This window comes from Salminus brasiliensis, chromosome 7, assembly GCF_030463535.1.
Source record: "Salminus brasiliensis chromosome 7, fSalBra1.hap2, whole genome shotgun sequence".
Taxonomy (NCBI): domain Eukaryota; kingdom Metazoa; phylum Chordata; class Actinopteri; order Characiformes; family Bryconidae; genus Salminus; species Salminus brasiliensis.
Genome location: NC_132884.1, coordinates 20,904,879 through 20,925,163, shown reverse-complemented (window position 1 = coordinate 20,925,163; position 20,285 = coordinate 20,904,879). Strand labels below are relative to the sequence as shown.

Below are 20,285 nucleotides of genomic sequence, written 5' to 3'. Positions count from 1 at the left end.
TTGGCATGAAGCACCATGTTTGGAGAGATGTTTTAGTTTTCAGCCAAATTGATTTGGTTAACCACTACTGATTCCATGGTAACCGAATATAGACATTTACATGACATATAAATAATCCTGGGGGACTGTATTCCAGATTTGTGCATGCTAGATGGCCAATGTATGTGTTCACATAGTTCAGATGAAAGTCACATGTATGGAAATGAGAGAAGACAGGTTTTCAGCCCATAAATGTCTACCGAATTCATGGTCTGTAATATACAATCAGTGCTTAGATATTTATAAAAAACAGAAATTTCAACATACGGTATAGTATAGCACACTAGGAGGAGTTGGTGTAATTAAATGGTTCTCTTTACAATAAGATCAGTTAACATGCCAACTCTATGCAGACAGTGACGACTCTTATCCAAGCCTTATCCAAGCAAATGCACTGGCTGTTGATCGAATTCCACTGTAAATATGTTAGAAGCATAAGCAGGGTAAAGGACTGTGCAACACCCTGCTGTGACTATAGCACGAGTGAACTTTGTAGCTTAAACAAATGTCTTGTAGGCACTGACTGTAGTCCATCTGTTGCTGCACAATTCATTAGACCCTCTCTGTCCCGTATATAAGCAGAAAGACACCATCGCAAGACCAATGATAAGCTATTATTTGGGTAACAGCAGTGATGCTGAAATGGTAGTTTGAGTGCATTAGGCATGTCGGTGTCATTCTTAGGACATCCATGGTCCATCATCGAAAACTACCCAAACAAACCAACCACTGATGAATGGCTAGAAGACAGATTCCACAAACTGTGCATGAAAGAAGCGCCACTGTCTCTTTGCTATAGGCCAAAAATATTTTTTGAAAACTCCAGGACACTGCAGTGCCTGAAACACACTTACAAACACCACCTACCATGTCATGATCATGTCAGTGTCACTGCTACGAATAGTATACCATTAAAATAATAGATGATCAGCTGCTTTCAGCAGTGGTGGTCCCTTACCACTGATTGACAGGACAGGGCTGATACAAGAACAGGCTACAGTCAGTACTTGGAATAGTACAAAGTGCATACACTCATCATGGACATGAATGTTTTGACATTACTGCGTTTTCAGTCATGTCTTTGAACTGGGCAGAATAAATGGCATCAAGAATTTGGTGCACAGGTTAAAATCAACACAGGGTCAGCACTACACATACACAGGGCATATGTATATGACAATGCATCTTCTGTATATGAAGCACACCTAAAACGTAGTGATTAACAAGCTTCTGGTAGAACTCTGGTAGGTTATTTGACCACTCTTCTTGGTGTGGACCCAATTAAGAGAAATCCACATATTTTCAATAGGGTTGAGGTCAGGAAGGGATCTCCTCCAGATGTTTTTTTCTTTGTCCATGTGATCAGCTGCAAAAGGTGTCTATACTCTTTCTTGGACGACAGCATCTCAGTCCATGGCGATGTAAAATTTGCTCGACTGCAGACAGTGACACTGGTGTTCCAGTAGCTTCCAGTTCATGGCAAGTATGTGCCTTGGTGGTTCTTGGGTTATTCCTGACCATACAAACCAGTTTTCTCTCAGATGAGGGTGACGGTTTGTGTCTTCTTCCAGACCATGGCAAAGTGGCACCACCTCCCAATAACTTGTTCTTATGTCCAGTTGTTTGAACTGATGATCTTGGAATGTGCAGCTGGTTAGAAATGACATTCCCGACGTGTGTAAATCTACAGTCATCCTTCTCAGATCTGCATTGAGCAACTTGGACCTTCCAAATGTAGTGTGCCTTCAATCCAATCCACATGCTATCTAACCAACCTTTTTATATGGTCACAGAGAAGCTACCAGCTGTAATTAATCATAATCAATAACAGGAAGTCGACAGGAAGAGATCTTGGTCTTGGCAAATTGGAACTTTCAGCACCACAGAATGAATAATCTCAGTTGTTGTATGCATAGTTTTGACTCTGTGTCAGAAGATCCCCCCCAAAATGTAAACTTGTGCACCATTTTTGTAATTATTATTAAAAAACCTAATGTTTTACACTAATTCTTAAAAAATTAATGTAATGTCCATGATGAGTGTATGTAAACTTCTGATCACTCTAGATAGTAGATATGCCTGATAAAAAGAACTGGCAACTTAGCGCACAGTGTGCATAGTGTGGGGTACATGTGTATGTGCGTATGTGAGAGAAGACAGATGTCCTTTGTCTCAGTGTGAAAGAGCTAGTTTCCTTTCCCAGCATGCTCCTGAAACCTCACCAACCTTCCAACTACACTGAACAAAGGAGAGCGCTCGTAAAAGGGGTCCTCCGCCTCGCCGGAGCTTCGGCAAAGACCCCTCTCATCATCCTCATAATCTTCATCCTCATCCTCATCATCTTCATCCCCGAGCTCAGAGCACAGGTCGTCGGACAAGAGCTCGTCACTGCAGTCCTCCAACTCCGCCCCCACCACTCCGTGGAGCCGCGTTTGGACGAGCTCAGTGACTTCGGAGGTGGTGGTGGGTTCGGAGAGGTCGGGGGAGGCCATGCGGTCACTCGCTTGCTCACTAAGGCATGAGGTGAATAGGGGGTTGCTGGTGTGGCCAAAGACATGGGAACCCAGTTAGTATAGTTATCTAATTAGTTACTGCTTCACGTTAGGGCTGGGTCACATGAGTCCAAATGTTACTAACTGGCAACCCATATGGAAGAGAAATATATGTACATATATTTCCTGGCATTCAAAGTACACAGATGAGCCAAAACATTAAGACCTAACCTCTACCTGCCTAATATGCTGAAGGTCATCTGAGCGCCAACAAAAATTAGCTCATTGTACAAAACCTGTAAAGGTCTGTCACCAATATATTATAGCAGATTCTTTTTAATTCTGTAGGTTCGTTAAATAAGCTGCCGCTCAGCGCATCCCACTGGAAAAGCGTAATGTGGAAAAGAAAGTGGACCAGGCGAACTTCTTTCATTGGTAAGGTGCAGTCCAGGCACATTGTAGGCACCACTGACATTGGACAGGGGTTAGCATGGGCCCTCTGAAGGGTATAGACAGCAGGCTGTGTGTTATGAGGTATTCCTCTCTTTGATATTTGGCAAGCATAAGGATCTGAGCCAACTTTAATGGCTAGACAACTGGGTCAATTAAAAGTGGTCCCAGAAAGGACAACTGGTGAACCGGCGACCGGGTTCCACCTCACGTGACTAAAAAGAATTGCTGTTAACATCTTGGTGCCAGATACCACAGAATGCCTTTAGAGGCCTTGTGGAGTCCATGCCTCGAATGGTCAGATCTGTTGTGGCCGCACAAGGGGGACATACTCAATATATGCCTCTTATGCAAGAGGTATTAATGTTGTGGCTAATTAGTGTACATCTCATCTCACTGTCAGGAAGAAAAAAACTATAATAATGATTTTACAATTACAATTACATTTAGTTCTTTGTTTTCCAAAAATTAGTTTGGATTAATAAGATTTGTCCTTTTCCTGGTAAGTTACAGGTATTGTGAAAATACCATGCAAGTATAATGCAAATATAAGTGGTGATTCCTGATGTGTTTAGCCCTAATGGGTTACATAGTATATCAAATACATATATGAAATAAATGTAATAATAGGACAGCACTAAGGGAAATTGGTTCTATTTTAACCTTGAGTCAAAGCCTGGTGAGTATCTGATGGCACAATGTTTAAAATGTCTAAGTGGTTTCTTACTATGAGATACGTGATCTAATTTGGAGAAGTGTACATACTGCTGAGGTGGACATTTCAAAGAGGAAACTACTTGTCTGCACAGATTCTTCGGTAGAATATGATCTGTTAGTGAAACACATCCTGTAGAACTCAGCGTTTAGTGAACACCATGATTACTTAATGATACATCCATTAGAAATCCATCAGAGTTAGAAAAAAGGACTGAGACTGAGATATGCTTTGCATATAATCCCCATCATCACTTTGAAGAAAAGCTCTACCGATAAACCTAAACCAATTTAATGTAATGGGCTTTCATTAAAACATTAAATGTAAGTCTATTGTTTTCTTCTCTTGTGAGGTTACTGTTTCAGAAATACATTTTTTATAATTTAAGCATAAACTGCACCATGTCATTACTCACCTTCCAACCAGACGGAACCAGGGGAAGCGGTCATAGAAAGGGTCCCCGCCTGTCAGCACACTATCACAGTCTTCTATAGCACTGCTGGGTACCTCTGCAGCACGGTCGTACATCTCTCGCATCAGCTCTAAACGCTGCCTGCAGGGGGCAGCATTACCTGCTTTATCATTTACATCACAAGTGGTTTCTTCTATACCTCTATACTACAGGTTTAAGTTGAACAAGGACAAAATGAGACCAAAACAGCATTGTGTATCATTATGTGTGTGTGTGTGTTTAAGACTTTGGCCACAAAAAAGCTTGAAATCAAAAGGAAATTCATTTTTAAGCTGAACAAAAATATGCCAAGATAAAGATCCCTCTCATTTTCTTCTGTATTTTACTTTCTGTATACGGCTTCTACAGCACATACCTGAGCTTCTCCAGAGTCCAGTAATGTGTGGCTCCGTTTTTCTGGTCCTGCACCTCCACAGCCACAATGGTGCGGGGGAAAGGGCTTTTCTCACGATCTTTGGCCGCTTCAGCCGGCAATAAGTCAGGAGGCAGTGGAGAGTACAGAGTGTCTGTCAGCAACACAAACTGAAACTGCACCTGTGAGTCCAGGAAAAAAAATCAGGCAAAATCAGACATTAAACAAATTCTGCACTGTGATGCAGGTTTAACAGTATGAGAAGTAAAACACTGATGCTTTAAAAATGATTAAACAGAATTAACTTTTTAAATTGGTATATATATATATATATATACACCAGTCCTCAATTCCTCAAATATATGGCAAACAATTAGCTGTAAGATAAAGTAACATAGTAACGTTACGTAAAGTAGTAACATATGCCTCTGTTTGTGCAAGTGACTAAGACAAAGGCATCTACCTTCTTCTTGAGCTCCACGCTAATGGCGTTAGCCTCTTTAAGGAAGATAGCATTGCCCCAGAGAAGGTCTCTCAGGGAGGTGAACTGGTAACATCTCCATTTCCTAAATGCCCACAGAGCCAGCTCTGTCTCCCTTTCAGTCCATTGCACTATAGGAAAAACACATTTATGCAGTTTTAGGTCTGTGAATTTAAAAATTACTTACATTTCCTTTTGACTCATTTTTTTTTAAGTTAATGGCTTAACTTAAAGTTATAGCCCACCTTCTTCCTCTGGTTCATCCTCTTCCTCTGCTGCTTCAGGGTAATAACGATCAACCTGCTTCTGTAGGGCTTCCAACCGGCTCTCGTAATCCTAGGAAAGGTCATATTTCTTTAGCCTGTGTCTATCTGTGTGACAGTGCTATGGAAGTGACAATGCATTGACATGTAGGTGGTGATTCAACTGCACCAATTATGGAATGACTGTATCGATTATAACAATAATACAATATAACAATATTTACTGAAAAGTGCATCATTTTTGCCTAAAATTACAATTTCAAGCTCAAAATGCAAAAGAATATGCCTTTTTAATCCACAAACCACTACAGCGCAGTATGCAGTATATTATTATTATTATAATAAAATAATTCAAATTGTGGAGACATGTCTTGATACACAGAATCATGTCCTAAAGAACTGGTGTGAGGTCAGAGTTGGACTGGGATTCAGTGACATTTATGACTACATCGCAGTAAGTCAGTGAAATATTTATAATAGTAACTCACTAGTCTCTGTTGCTCCAAAAGATTATTGGCCTCCTCCCTCTCTCTGCGGTACTGATCCTCCAGCTCCTGAAGCCTAACCACACACAGGGAGAGAGGCACAGATGCAAAATGAATAATTAAAGTCCTGCCTTTCAGCTTCTCCCTTTCACCCCTCCATCCTTCCTCCCTTCCTCCCTCCCTCTTTCTTTCCCACCTTTGATCCATCTCCTGTTTCATATCAATGCCCTGTTTCTCCAGCAGCTCTCTCTGAGCAAAGGCCCAGTCCACGGGCTCAACGGGAGTTTCTGCACAAGGTGTCCGCTCCCGTTCCTGCCTTGCCTGCTCCGGGTGGTTAAAACGAAACACATGACTCTTCCCCATGATGATGCGGTTCCCTGCAAGAACCAGGCCAAACCGTGAGACGTTACAAAACATAAAACAGTAACAGATTTTAATTTAAGGCAATATTTTATTCCTAAGGGTTCAAGGGTGCTGCTACTACTACTGCAATGAAAAAGTGCTGTGGAAATTTTTTTGTATTTCCTTTCTCAATGTCTTCTTATTTTGCACATTTGTAGTGTTTCAGACCATCAAACATATTTACTGTGCAATAAATGTAAGATAATTCCATTTACTGAAGATACACTTGCACCATACTTTTTTACAGCACTACAGATAGATGTCAGAAACCACCAATGGAAGTCTATTTGTGATTAATTAACTTATCACAGTTTGAAGATAGTATGTGCTGTAGGTATACATTTTGCACAATGCTAATTAATGAGATGTACACTTGCATTGCTTGCTGCATTAGCCTTAAAGCTCCATTGCAAAACTAATAAAGTAAAACTTAAGTTGGCAGCTCCACTACAATTAGATAAGAACTCAATATTTTATATTATACAACATTATAATTTCTTTAATGTTCTACCCTAATTAAACTGCACTAATTAATCAAATATACACAAATTAACTACATGGCTAAATCAATCCAAATAACACAAGGCTGCCATTTCCGCAAGCCAAAAAATAAAGTGTCTGCCAACTCATTCTGGATGACTTTAGAAAGAACAGAAACAGACAAGACGGAGGAGAGAATAAGAAACTTAGGAAAAGTGGTGAAACTAATACACTGTGAGTCCAAACCTGATCTGAGGACAGTGGGCTCTGTCACTTTCTTCCCATTGACGTAGGTCTCAGCTCCTTCACACGGCTCTAGAATCACCGCTGTTAAAGCAATAAAGAAAAGTGCAATATTCAAATGAATGCTATATGTTTCTGTGTGTTTGTGTATTTTGTACAAAAAGTGTAAGTATATGTGCGTTTCTAGGTTTGGCTCACCTTCTCCCATAGGCCCGGTAGTGCTAGTGAAAATACAGTGTTCGTCTTTTATGAAGTGGCCACTGAGGACAATGTCTTGCCTTCTCATTGCATCTTCTCTCCCAACCCTGAGAAGCAGAGAAAGAGAATGTAATTGTATTAGTTCATAAGAGACTGGCAGCTAACAAAATGAAAAGTAAATCACAACTGCTCCAACCTGGTGATTCCATCTTTGATGTAGTAGAGGAGGCACTCAGACATGAGAGGATCCTCGTTCAGATTTACCAGATGTGGAGTCTGGAATAAGGGGGAAATGCGGCTCACACCAGCAGGAATATGACAGGACACGCAACACATTAGATCCTACCAAGGCTGCCATGGTTAAGGGATCCAATATAATTACTAACGAAAAAAACTACTAATTAAAACCGACAATAGTTAGCTCGCAATTTGCATGATGACAAAGCATATTTGAAATTCTCCTGTTGGTCTCTCCTACAGTCAGAAACAGCCAATGTCTATTTGTACTGTATGGCTAATTATAACATGTGTAAGATTACTGTAAATACTCATAATGATCAGTAGGTTTTTAATATAACAATCAAAATAACCAGTAGATTTCTTCTATAGTCTACAGTGACAGGCCTACATGTAATACTGACAAACTGTCACACAATTAAATTAATTTCAAATTAAATTAATTTCAATTAAAATTAAGTGTACAGTGGTTATTGTATCAAATTTTAATGCTATTCTTCTTTCTTCAAATGGAATGCAGTATGTACAATCAAATTACATGTTTTATGCATTTGTGAAAATAGGTTCCTATCCTCTACAGAGAACACACTGCTACACATTCTGAAGCATACTTACTCTTCAGTAGCTCAGTTTAGTATATTTAGTATATTAAATGTGATGTTTTTTTATATATATATATCCAATTTAGAAAACAAAAATGAATATTTAAAACTTTGTTTCCTGTAGATTTCTTAATCTATTTACATGTCACAAATCAACAAAATCAGTAAACTGACCAGGGATGCCCAAACAGCTGACAGAACATAAAGATGCAAGAAGTGCATGCAAAATACAAATCCACCCGTAGAGAATTCTGAAAGACGAAATTGCCAGTGTGTACAATGTGGTTATCACACTGACTGTAATATTCTGGAGTGATTCTGTAATACCATGAGATAAGAAATACAGGAAAGCTCATTAAACCTTGTTAGTATCTCCGAATGAGATACTGCAGCACAAAGAGTTCACATTAGGAGAGTTTCGGTAGAATAGAGCACTCAGGAAGAAATCACACTCTCCATGGAAACCAACCTCATTTGGCGAGAACAAGCCAACAGTGTCTATAAAGATGGGCTGAGGTTTTCTCTGTGCCGGCTTTAAAAAGAGGAACGTGAACGCATTCATTGGGTGACTCTGCTGTCTGAATGAACGACTTTGCTCATACTTTATGTATGGTTCAATTCCAGTGTACATTTTATTAAAACATGACATCTGTGTGCTTGTGACTCTTTTTACCTTCTTGGGTGAAAAGACGCCAACTGTGCCTCCATCTTCCCTCATGGCCACGCCCATCTCAGCAAGCAAAGCCTCTCTGTAAAAGCCAGTAAGTGTAGTTATCTCTCACAAATATAAAAACAATACTATTCCAACAACAGAGCTTTACACAAAAAGAGATATAACCCGATAGGAAGAAGATGATATTATGGTCAATGTACAGTGAAAAAATTAGGATACTCCATGAAAACCTCTTTTTGAGGAACATTTTGGAGGATCCTGTTGTATTCAAACCTCAGCCAAATAGATTGGTTTGCCCATGACTGTTGAAGTGAGCGGCATCATTTGGTAAGATCCAAAAAGCTTTCTGAGGTCTTCAAAAAGAAGGCTGTAATTTTTTCACATGACTGTATTTTCTCTAGCATTTTGCTAGCATTGTGCTAATTGTTTACCCAGTCAAACTCAGGATGTTTTTCACACTTAGTCCATTACAGCATTTCAAGTGATCTCAGATCGCAGAGTCATGTTGGGGTTTTTTTTTGTATAAGTTTGCATTTTATTTGGTAATATGATTGATTGGGGCATTGTGAAAAGGAAAATGATTACAGCTATATGGCACAAATCCTTATAAAAACTATTATAGTGATTTTGATCTTGCTAAAAGGGTGACGCAAGGAACGCCGTGACACAGATCTAAACCCTCAACCAGTTATGCACAACCTATTTCAATAAAACAACAATAAAAAATATTAATTGGTCTAATATTATTACATTGTATTGTATATAAATATAATGATAAAATATTACTTTGATGAAAGTTCAGTCAATATATTCATTGTGGGTTTTTTTTTTTACAAAGTTTGTTGTTAAAGTGTGAGTGTTTTTATCAGAGATGTTATATGACAAACATAAAGAGCACTAGCCATAATTAGGTGTTACCTAGGTTGTGTCTGAGTTCAAAAGGTGTGGGGGTGGGAACAGAAAGTGGTCTGAGCTCTAATCAGTTCTAAAGAGGACCCCCTTTAGAGCTCACTTACATTGGGAACACAAAAAGCACTGAGGTCAGCAATAGCTCATGCTTCTTCAGCTTCACTTCAACAGAACATTTCAAATGCACTATATGTAAAAACACACTTACTCTAACTCAGCCAGTTGAACCAATAATAGGCTGAATATGAAATAAATCAAGTGTGTATAATCAAGACATTCTGTATTTTTGGGGTCCCACAGGATAATCAATAATCAATAATGCTTATGCTGCAGGACTGACCTTTCCATTCTGATAGCCTCTGTACGTCGAAGCTTCTCCTCCCATGTTTCATTGAGCTCCGCAATGATTTTCTCTGTTTCCTAGTTAGTGGCAAAGCAAAGTCAAAACATGCAGCTGATTATTCAGGAAGATTTCAGATACTTATATTGGTTAGATGGGCATCTAGCATTTCAAGATCAGAGTTAAAATGTATGCTGTAATCAGAGCATTTGTGGATTGTACTGGTGAGGTTCTTCAGACCACTTAATATTTTGCATATATATAATGAGCCCAATACATGTTTGATTTGTCTTTGCCGTCCAATTAAACCAATCTCCAAAATGTTAACTTTACTGGAGAAGGCAAAAATTTCCTGAAGTTTGAACATATAATAATGTCAAATTAGTTTACATTAACAATTTTAGAGCATTTCTAAAATCTTATTTATTTATATTCATCCAGAAATATTTACACAGTGTGCAAGCAGCTACAGGGTTCAAATGACCCAAATTAAAACGTAAAAAAATATTGGGCGGCACCGATATGATGTTTGCTTCATTAGTTTGCACTGAAAATAATGTTTTTTTGAAACACTTAGGTCAAAAAAAGCTAGTGCTATCCTTTGTCTATTTGTTAGATAACAGCAGACCACTGTTTTTAAAACCACATTAGCAAGTCTATGGCTACAGGCTTCTATTATCTGGTCACTTCATTAGTCTTGTAGCTTAATTGCAAAACTGCAGATGCACTCGTCAGACACCAATCATATCTTGATAAAACAATTCGATGTGGGGAACGGGAAATTGTGCGGTCCAGGCTACCAGGAATTCCACTTTCCACCAGGTTATGACTGATTGTTATCTGTAATCTTTAATGATTAGCGTGTCCATTGCATAAAGGGAGTCACCTTGAGTCGCTCAATGGCCTCCTCACTCCCAGGGCTGAACATGATGCGGTCATGCAGACTACCGATGGATCCAGCCCGGCTGGACAGGGCGGAGAGAGAGGGGGAGGGACTCATCGCCGTCATGGCATTGGTCACTGTGGAGAGATCACCTCTTTGATTGACAGCTTGGCCAGTATTGTTATTGTTCTTGTAATCGGATAAGTCTGTTGGGTTGGTGGGGAGGGGGGCGGGGGTTGCCGGGCCGGGGGATTGGAGGGAGGTAGCGAGGGATGGGGGGGTCAGAGAGATACGGAGAGAGAAGCAGACAGAAAAGGGAGAGCCGAGAGAAGGAAAGTAGAAAAAAGAAGAAGAACACAGAGAGAGAAAGATATGTAGCTTAAAACAAATGTGAGCAATTCTGAAAAGGCCAGAATACGAGAAAGACACTGGAAGAGAGAGAACAGACGGGTTCTATAGACACGGCCAAAAAAGAAAGAGAGAAAAAGTAAAAGCCAGTGGCAGCACAAGCGCAAAGCAGCATAGGTCTACCTGCTGTGCTGATTGCAGTGCGACCTATCTTCAGCCAAAGCACTGCAATTTGGACACCGATCAATACACCCCCTGCACTTACCTAGGGCTGTCACGATTACTCAGTTGAACCTGATTCTAAAAATATATCAGTAATTAAAATTTTGCTTCTCAATGAGGCAGTTTGCATGACAATAATGTATACTTTAAATTCTCTTGCTGGTCTCTCTTAATAAACAGTAATAAACAGAGCCTGGCAGACGCCCCATATAAATGCATGTTTTCATATTTTAGGTATTTCTGAGATCTTAAAAAGACAATTAAGGGTTCAGTTAAGTCAATGTTAGTATAAAAATGATACTGAATACTTAATTAGTAATTATTATACCTAATTAACTGCCTAACTGACAGTGACAGCCCTACATTCTGCATAATCATCTGATAACATACATGCAGGTTCTTCAAACACATCCACATGAAGCAGGATATTTCCTTTCTGTTAGTGTCCATAAAGCACAGTAATGCTAATGTTAGTCCATTCATGCAGCCAGACCATTATTACCTGGTGCCCTATAGTAATGTACAGTAAGGCAGTGAGGCACATGCTCCAAAAATGTCCCATATCCCTATAATGGCCATACATGTAGAAGGCCCATAGCCTGTTCTCTGCTTTGCTATTGGGGCTCGTATTGCTGGTAAAAGCTAGTGACTCTCATTAGGCACTCTACTGGCCTCAATAAAACCCCCATTACCAGCTCCATTAAGGTCCAAATAAAAGCCATTTCTAACACATAAGAGGAAGTGGTTGCATTAGAGCTGCAATTCAGCTTTCATTCAGCTCACACAAGCCTCCAACCGGAAGCATTTTCTCAGCCTCACCTGATCAGGCCTGGTGTGTTATCTCAGGCCATTTTATCATCAGTAAAGCCTACATTAGCATATTGAATAATTACAGCTTGCTGTCTAACCTTGCCATCTGCACAATGCTGAATATAATAGGCGAAATAAATGACTATTAAACAGAGGATGTCTCTGTGATCTTCGGAAGAATAATGGCTCTCGGCACCAGCAGCGCTGCTATGGCAACAGAGAGCTACCATTCTGTCACTAATCACAGAAAGTGGTCACAGATCCTCAGAGCCTGAGGATAGCCTTACTGAAAGAGAGAGGACTAAGCGTTTGCAGTCTTTTGAAGTGAAAGGCTTGGAATCCAGCGCTATCTACGCACGAGTGCAGCAATTTGGTTATTTTAAGTAATGGGTATCAGGACAAAGGTGCGCTCTTACTTTGTGCCGTAGGCCATCGGATCTGTCCTCGCTGCATATCTCTCCTTCCCCCACTTCTCCTCTTTTGTTACGCCTCATTCAGTTGTAATGTAACTACAGTAATGGCCATACCACCAGACCACAAATGTGAACACTTTACGATGCTTCCTGGATGTTACTGATAAATTTACAGTGATAAATCAATGTATAAATATTAAAGGAGCCATTTTCTAATAATTCATAATTAATATTGGCATGAGCATTTTCCAACCTCTCTTGATCCTTTGGAATTAAAGTAAGTGAAAAAGATTGATTACTTTACTTTATCGCCATTGCAAAGCAGTACAACAGAATTCAACCTCCACATTTAACCTATCCGTGGCTGTGAACACACACGCACACACACACACTCATCATAAGGGCGGTAAGAACACATAATTGCACCCAGGAAAAGTGCGATTGGTTAGGTGCCATGCTCAAGGGCACCTTATTCTTGGATGTAGATCCTGGGAATGCAAAAAGCTGTTTTTGTTACTGTATCTTTAAGACTGATATGTGTAAATATATGTATAGTATGCATATTTATTGTGTCTTATTCAAAAGGCTAAACAGCTCTTGGCTGAACAGGCACTGTGTCGTTCAATGCTAGTCCCTTTAAAATCATACCTCAGTCTGACAAGCAGAGGGCAGACTGGACCAGCAGTCCCTGCTCTACATAACATTCTTAAACAGACTTTACCAAACCGCCTCTATGGAAGCATGACTCAGCAGACCTAAGTGTGCCACAGAATGCATTGATTAGGTATGTGACACTAAATACATGGTGAAAAATGCTGAGATGTGGTTTTACCAGCTTATTTACCACCCTGTTATTTTGCCTCAGAATGAAACACTGTTCTTTCTTCTTCCTTTTATGGTGGACTTTGAAAAAGCAATTAAAATTAAAGTGAGTTTTTGTTTTAATTATTTCTTCCTTAAAGTTCTAGGTCAGAGCTAATAGGGTCTATGGAGAGGATGTGGCTCAGCCACAACAAAGGTTTGCATCAGGCTGCCGAATCAAAACCAAAAACCTCACCAAATATGTCCTTTCACTGAAACCAACATCCGTAATACGTCTCTTTCCAAAAAGATGCAGAGATTTAAGATCTGATCAAATCTCATTCAGTTTTATAAAGTCTATTGCAAAGTTTTTAAATTCATCCATCACAATTGCTTTCCAATGAAAGTAGGTCTTAATGGCCAATTCAATGATATGTGAATGGATGCGTGAGATCAGTTCAACTGTACACTGCTACATTCCACCTGCTCAGCATGGCAAGCCAAAAAAGAAAGGCAGCGGCAGAAAAACAAGAGAGAGAAAGAGAGAGATAGAGAGAGAGAGACACACAGCCCTGCAGCACCAGTGAACACAAAGCACAGCAAACTGTGCTTTAAGCTCCAACACCAAACCAACAAACAGGCATCTAATATCGTACCATCCAGAACCCAACTATGATGATCTAAAGCGCAAATCTAAACCCTTAATGGACATTTACTTGCGGTGTAAAGTTTGGTCCAAATATGAGCAGATAGAATATTGTGGATTATTATATTTGACTTTACACTCTTAAAAAAAAGGTGTTACCATAGAACCCACTTCTGTGCTGTCATAGAGGAAGTGCACTTTTTTAAAAAATAATTTATTTGAATCATTTTACTCCATTTTCTTCCCAATTTGGAAGACCAGTTTTCCAATCCATTTACATGAACTCCCCTTATCACTAGCAATGCCCCCAGCACTAGGAGAAGGTGAAGACTGGCACAACATGTGGAGCCAGCCACCGCCTATTTTCAAACTAGGTAGCCAGCATGCTCGGAGGAAAGCACGGCTCCCCAGTTTTGAGACAACAGCTAATAGACACCTGTGCCGACCAACATCACACTGGTAGTGATGTGGAGAGAAGGTGCTATCAACGCCTCACTGAGAGAACCAAGCCAATTGTGCTCTCTCTGACTCTGACTGCTGATGGGATCACAGTGGCAGCACCTTAGTTCACTTAGCCCCTAGAAGAAACCACTTTTGATTCCATTAAGAACCATGTGTGTAAAAGAGAGTTGCGAGTGTGAAGAACCTTGTAAAGGTTTAAAGAACTATCACTTGATGTAAAGGTTCTTTACCACTTTCAAGGTTCTTTAAACCCAAAATTGTCTCTTCCATGGCATCGCTTAAAGAACCATCTGAAGCACCTTTATTTTCAGGAGTGTAACTTTCCAAACATTACTGCATATATTTTTACACTTAAATCTTTTTTATTTTAGTAAAAAAAAGAGTACAATTTCTGTAAAATTTGACTCATCAGTACAAGGAAAGAATAAGGACAGCACAGCCTGGTTGCTAGTCAACACATGCACTTTCTAACGCAATCTAAACTTCACCAAGCCAACATTCAGCTGACGTGTCATGAGTGTGATTGCGTGACTGATTCGTTTTTTTTTTTTATCCTTTAGAAATACCCAAAAGCCCCCTGGTGCTGCAGGGATCTGCCACATCCAGGAAAGCTGAAAAAGCACAGGAAAGAGAAACTGGTAGAGAGAAAAAGACAGACAGACAGAGAGAGAGAGAGAGAGAGAGAGCCAAGGAAACACACATTTCAAACCAGCGTTGTCATCAACTGGGCCTCGATATGCTAAGAGAGAGAACAACAACGGAAACAACAGAGTGAGGAGAGTAAGCCAGGAGAGAGGGAGGAAAAGAGAAGGTCAAAGAAAAGAAAAGTGAGAGAGATAAACAAAGAGAGAGAGAGAGAGAGAGATAGAAAGTCAGACTCATTTTAACAACACAAAGGCCAAGAAGCTCCAGGCAACTCCAAGCTCACACAGCTTCAGAAAGACACTACACATTGTTGTGGACACAACCCTAAGGGCTGAATTAGAAATGCTCTGATCTATAAACCTTCTACTCCCAAAACGCCATGAGAATATACGAAAGAGATAGAGAGAGAGAGAGAGAGAGAGAGAGAGAGAGAGATGATTGAAAAGGTATGAGAGAGAAGGAGTGGGTGTGGAGTGTGCAGAGGAGAGGTAGGGCGGCGTAGTGAGTGATTGAATGAAGAAATCGGATGAGGACAGGTTTTCTACACTGAAAAAAAGTGAAGCATCAAAACTTTGTCAGTATTTTGGAAATGTAACACTTCAAAAAATTTCAATGCAGCATTTTTTTCAGTGTATAAGTATGTGTGTGTGGGTGAGTGTGGGAGTGAGTACATACATGGGGGATTACTTTTGTTGTAGGCCTATAACACACAGTTTCAATACAATCATGTACAACATATACAATTCTTTACAGTAGTGTTTTTAAACTGCAGAACTGAAGGCCCAACTGCAATGCATTTCCTGACTTTGTGTTTCCATAATCTAACACACCTGATTCAGATCAAGAAGCAGTTGATAATTAGCTAATGACACTGGGAAAAACTGAGCAGTGCAGGGGATACTCCAGGAGTCTGGAGTTTGGAAACATTGATCTCCAGTATAGGCAATATAGTAAAACACCAGAGCTACATAAAGACATTTTTGTAATCTATTATAGAATAAAGTTTTGTTTCTCCGAGTTCAATGCAACTGTGGTGCCACATATTGTGCCACAGTAATATGTTATTCAGCATTTTGCCCACCACTCATATTTGCTCTACATAATTGAACAGTACTAATTAAACAGAAAGAATTACCCACTTCTGGACTTCCAGCATTCTTTGATTCAAACTAGGGGTGGTCAATGCTATTTTATTGTGAAGCACAACATGCTTTTCTAAGCATATCGATGATATCCTCAGAGCTTAGAGAACACTGATCCACAGTGTAATTAGTGCTGTTCAATTAGACAAAGTGTAGCAGATTTTGAATAAAAATCACTGCACAGTAAATGTGGGACTGTATTTGAATGTTGATACACCAATCAGCCATAATGTTAGTATCATGGGCCAACTAATGGATAGGTTCCCCTTGTGCTGCCACAACAGATCTGACCATTCGAGGCATGGAATCCAAAAGACCTCTAAAGGCATCCTGTGGCATGTGGCACCAAGACATTTGCAGCAGGTCCTTCAATTCCTGTAAGTTGTGAGGTGGGGCTTCCATGGATCAAATTGATGAGCCCCAGGTGCCCATGACCCTGTCGCCTGTTCAGCGGTTGTCCTTTCTTGGACCACCTTTGGTATGTACTGACCATTGCTTCCAATTCATCTCCTTCAAAAACTGACTGTTCACTTGCTGCCTAATATATCTAAGATAGATTAATATGTAAAATATCTAATATATCTGTTGACAAAGATAATCAATGTTTTTCACTTCATCTGTCAGTGGTACTACTGTTATGGTTGATTGGTGTATGCTGTTGGTTTTAAGGGGTTATATTTATATATTTATGGTGTTAAGTAACCAAAATTCAACATCTGTCTAACACTGGAGCTTGATATACTGCTGATTTATGACAGATATATGACTTTGATTTCCAACTAAAATTCAACGTCTGCACAATATTGGGTTTTGACATCAACCAGTTTTTCATTTCCAACTAAATTCCAACATCTGCATCCGGATGGACATCTGTTGTCTGCTTGGGAATTACATCCCTTTCTGAACCTCTTTTTAAGGTTGATCTTGTTGATTTTGTTGATGTGTTGAGGAAATATCCTGTCCCACTAAACCCACAAGCTCACATGCTCAAAAAAAGCTTATCATGATGTAACATATTGTTATAATGATATCATATCTTCATACTATCCACAGTAGCATCTGAATTTAATCCTCCACATAATGACATACAATACTAGAAAACAGGGTCCAGTTGGGACAGCAGACTTTCTTACTCTCAATAATGTCTCCCAAGCCCTGGGCGTACAGGAGGTCCTTGAGACGGGACACCTCATCCTTCAGCTCGCGCACCAGCCGGTTGTTGGGATCCTCATTAATGACAGCGTTGCAGCGGATCTGCTTGGCTCTGTCTGCATACCTGTTTCGGAAATGACACCAGATGAGGCCAGCGTTAGTGCAGAATGTCTAGTGTAATATAGCTATGAAGATAGGAGTGCCAGTTAATGGTCATGTGTCATTATCATCTCTGACAGTTTCTATATGGGTTGTAATGGATATAGAGCTACTCTGCTATAAAGCAATAAGCAAATGATAAATAAATAATAATGTGTTACTAGGTTTTGAATAAATTGTACAATGAGGAAATTAATTACGCTTCACACAAACACACACACACACATGTGCGTGTCCTTAAAAAGAGCTACATCTCATGGGTGCCCAATTACTCAAGTCAGCAGTCTGCTGCACAGCAGCAACTTTTGAAGGGTGTTTGAAGAGTGAAGCTGCTGCAGGCAGCAGCAGGATCCTAATCTATCATTGCATAACATTCTGCTCACGCTGCCATTAGCCTTCAACACCTTAACCATATTAACAAGCTCAGAGGAGGAGCGAGGGTGGAAAGAGATAGATAGGGACAGAGTGTGAGAGACAGACTGTGCGTATGTGTGTGTGTGGGAGAGAGAAAGAGAGACACTCAGAGATGCTGAATGTTGACAGGAAGACAAACATTAATGGTGGAGAAATAGATGGGGTAAATTAGGGCTGCACGATACCTACAAAAACGTCCATATAGGGATAATATTACTGCAGATCATGACCGCAATATGCCATTCAATACAATAATAATAATTTTAAAAAATGACACTAGCAAACATTAATGTTATATAGTTAAAGATTGTGTCTAAAGGATTAGACTCTAAATTACATACATTTGTTGCAACCAGAGATGTGGTAAGGATGTTCACAGCATTAAAACACTGGGCTAAATGATTCCAAGAGAGCTTACTTGCATACCACAGCTCTCTTAAATATTAGCATAACAATGGCCACATAATGTGACAACTGGTTCATTGTTTGTGCAGCTCTAGAGTAAGCAAAAAGGTAGAGAGCTGGGCTGTGACACCTGAGGGTACTGAGGGTCTCATCATAGTTGATGTCTGCAGGACTTAGGGCGGCCACCATCGCAGTGCGGGAGTTTCCACCTGGAGCAAAAGAGAGGTCAAGATTTGTAAGTAAACATGGAGTAAAAAATGGGGGTTGAGTAGTGGTTAAGTAGGTCCAGAGTTTCAATAAACCATAATATAAATAATATAATGCAACAGTATGGATAATAATAATAATAATAATAATAATAATAATGATAAATAATAAACCACAATAAAACTAAATATAACTCTGTTTACTACAAATTATGCAATGTTTGGAAACACCTTTGCTCTATTCACAGTTACTTTTCAGTTAAGTAAGACAGAGTACCTGTGAACACATTGGCAAACATCTAACCTAAATATTGATTTGACAGTTGTCTTTAGCAAACTACTGGTTTAAAGATGGTTTAAACAGCCTGAGGGGTGTTGACATCAAAACTAAATTGTACAATGTTTGTGGTCTGCTTTTAATACTTAGCCATGCAATATTGTTTTCCTTCAAAAGGAACTTGGTTCCTTTGTGCAAATTAACAAAGAAATGTATCTATCTGAATAGCTAGATGTACCCAAATGTCTGACTGGCAGTGTAGACACAGCTGAAATGATGCATACCAAGATTTTCTCTTAGTAACCAGGTCAGCACGGAATCTCTGTAAGGGATGAAGCTTTCCACCTTCTTTTTCTTCTTGTTCTGTGTATTATAAAAACATCTGAATGTTAACCAGCATTTAATCCATATGAAAAACATTAATGTCATGCAAAAAAATTTATCTCTAAAATGGCAACTTTACAGATAAAGGAAAAAAGCTTTCTTTTGTGAGACAACACACGTTCACACCTACCCATCATCTGGGACAACTCTGTCTGTTTTCAATATACTTTTTACATCTATATCTATATCTATACATCTCATACAGAAATCCATTAATTACATACATTCTGGCAGGAAGCAATGTAAAAGATTAATCATGGAGGGGGGGGCGGTAAATAGGTTAAAAATAATATTATTATTAATAATAATTAATAATAAATTAGTGGTGTATAATATAATAATTATTAGGCACTTCCACCAAATGGGGTCATTAGGGTTTTGCATAAGCAACCCATTTCAGCCAAGACTTTTTGAATTTTTTAAACATTTAATTTAAAATCGTTCTACTGGTTCATTTATCATGACATGCTGCCACAATGTTAAAAACAACAGCCAGAATTAAGTCATATAAAAAAGTACAAAAACAGCAAAAATGGAGATACAAGGATTTGGTGTAGGATACAAAGATTTCCTCATGTTTAAGAGAAAAGATACCTTACCTTATTTGATCCAGAATCCTGAAACGAGAAGGGAAAGACGTTTATTTAACTTATTGGATACTGGAAATGCCACAAAATGAAATCCCAATAATACACACAAAGCATTACGTACCACCTCAGCCAGAGCTGAAATAACTTTTCCCAAGGTGGTGAGGGATTTGTTGATGTTTGCTCCTTCCTACAACAGATACAAAGCAATCTTGTAAAACACCAAAACAAGGTCATACAATATGGACAAAACACCTACATTAAAGCTTAGCCTGCATTCATTTAATGAACTAATTAGTAGTAGAACAATCATATAAATACCTTGGTTCATACACGCACCTACGACATCAGCCAGTAGTCAATAGTGCGAAAATTATATTATATATATTGCATACCATGTTGTTGCATACCTAACAAAATGGTATCTTTACTTGACATAGAAAAATTAACTTCTACACGTTCAACAGAAATCAATTTAAATAAAAATCAATAAAAA

At 39.2% G+C, this 20,285-nt stretch overlaps 1 protein-coding gene across 12 annotated transcripts in view; it reads right to left on the bottom strand.

Moving 5' to 3' along the window:
- Positions 1 to 20,285, bottom strand: part of kif1aa (kinesin family member 1Aa) — a 70,852-nt gene that overhangs the window by 27,145 nt on the left and 23,422 nt on the right. For 4 of the 12 annotated variants that reach the window (XM_072684075.1, XM_072684077.1, XM_072684076.1 and 1 more), the window contains exons 9-27: positions 19,914 to 19,979; positions 19,802 to 19,819; positions 19,103 to 19,181; positions 18,466 to 18,544; positions 17,339 to 17,481; positions 15,119 to 15,157; positions 10,720 to 10,922; positions 9,834 to 9,913; positions 8,585 to 8,660; positions 7,269 to 7,348; positions 7,073 to 7,179; positions 6,878 to 6,958; positions 5,946 to 6,126; positions 5,753 to 5,825; positions 5,247 to 5,337; positions 4,984 to 5,132; positions 4,524 to 4,702; positions 4,112 to 4,249; positions 2,266 to 2,577 (exon numbers count right to left, since the gene is read on the bottom strand). In XM_072684075.1, the coding sequence (XP_072540176.1) occupies positions 2,266 to 2,577; positions 4,112 to 4,249; positions 4,524 to 4,702; positions 4,984 to 5,132; positions 5,247 to 5,337; positions 5,753 to 5,825; positions 5,946 to 6,126; positions 6,878 to 6,958; positions 7,073 to 7,179; positions 7,269 to 7,348; positions 8,585 to 8,660; positions 9,834 to 9,913; positions 10,720 to 10,922; positions 15,119 to 15,157; positions 17,339 to 17,481; positions 18,466 to 18,544; positions 19,103 to 19,181; positions 19,802 to 19,819; positions 19,914 to 19,979 (2,174 nt within the window). The remainder of the gene's footprint in view (positions 1 to 2,265; positions 2,578 to 4,111; positions 4,250 to 4,523; positions 4,703 to 4,983; positions 5,133 to 5,246; positions 5,338 to 5,752; positions 5,826 to 5,945; positions 6,127 to 6,877; positions 6,959 to 7,072; positions 7,180 to 7,268; positions 7,349 to 8,584; positions 8,661 to 9,833; positions 9,914 to 10,719; positions 10,923 to 15,118; positions 15,158 to 17,338; positions 17,482 to 18,465; positions 18,545 to 19,102; positions 19,182 to 19,801; positions 19,820 to 19,913; positions 19,980 to 20,285) is intronic. The other 8 variants (XM_072684083.1, XM_072684084.1, XM_072684085.1 and 5 more) reach the window with 4 other exon arrangements.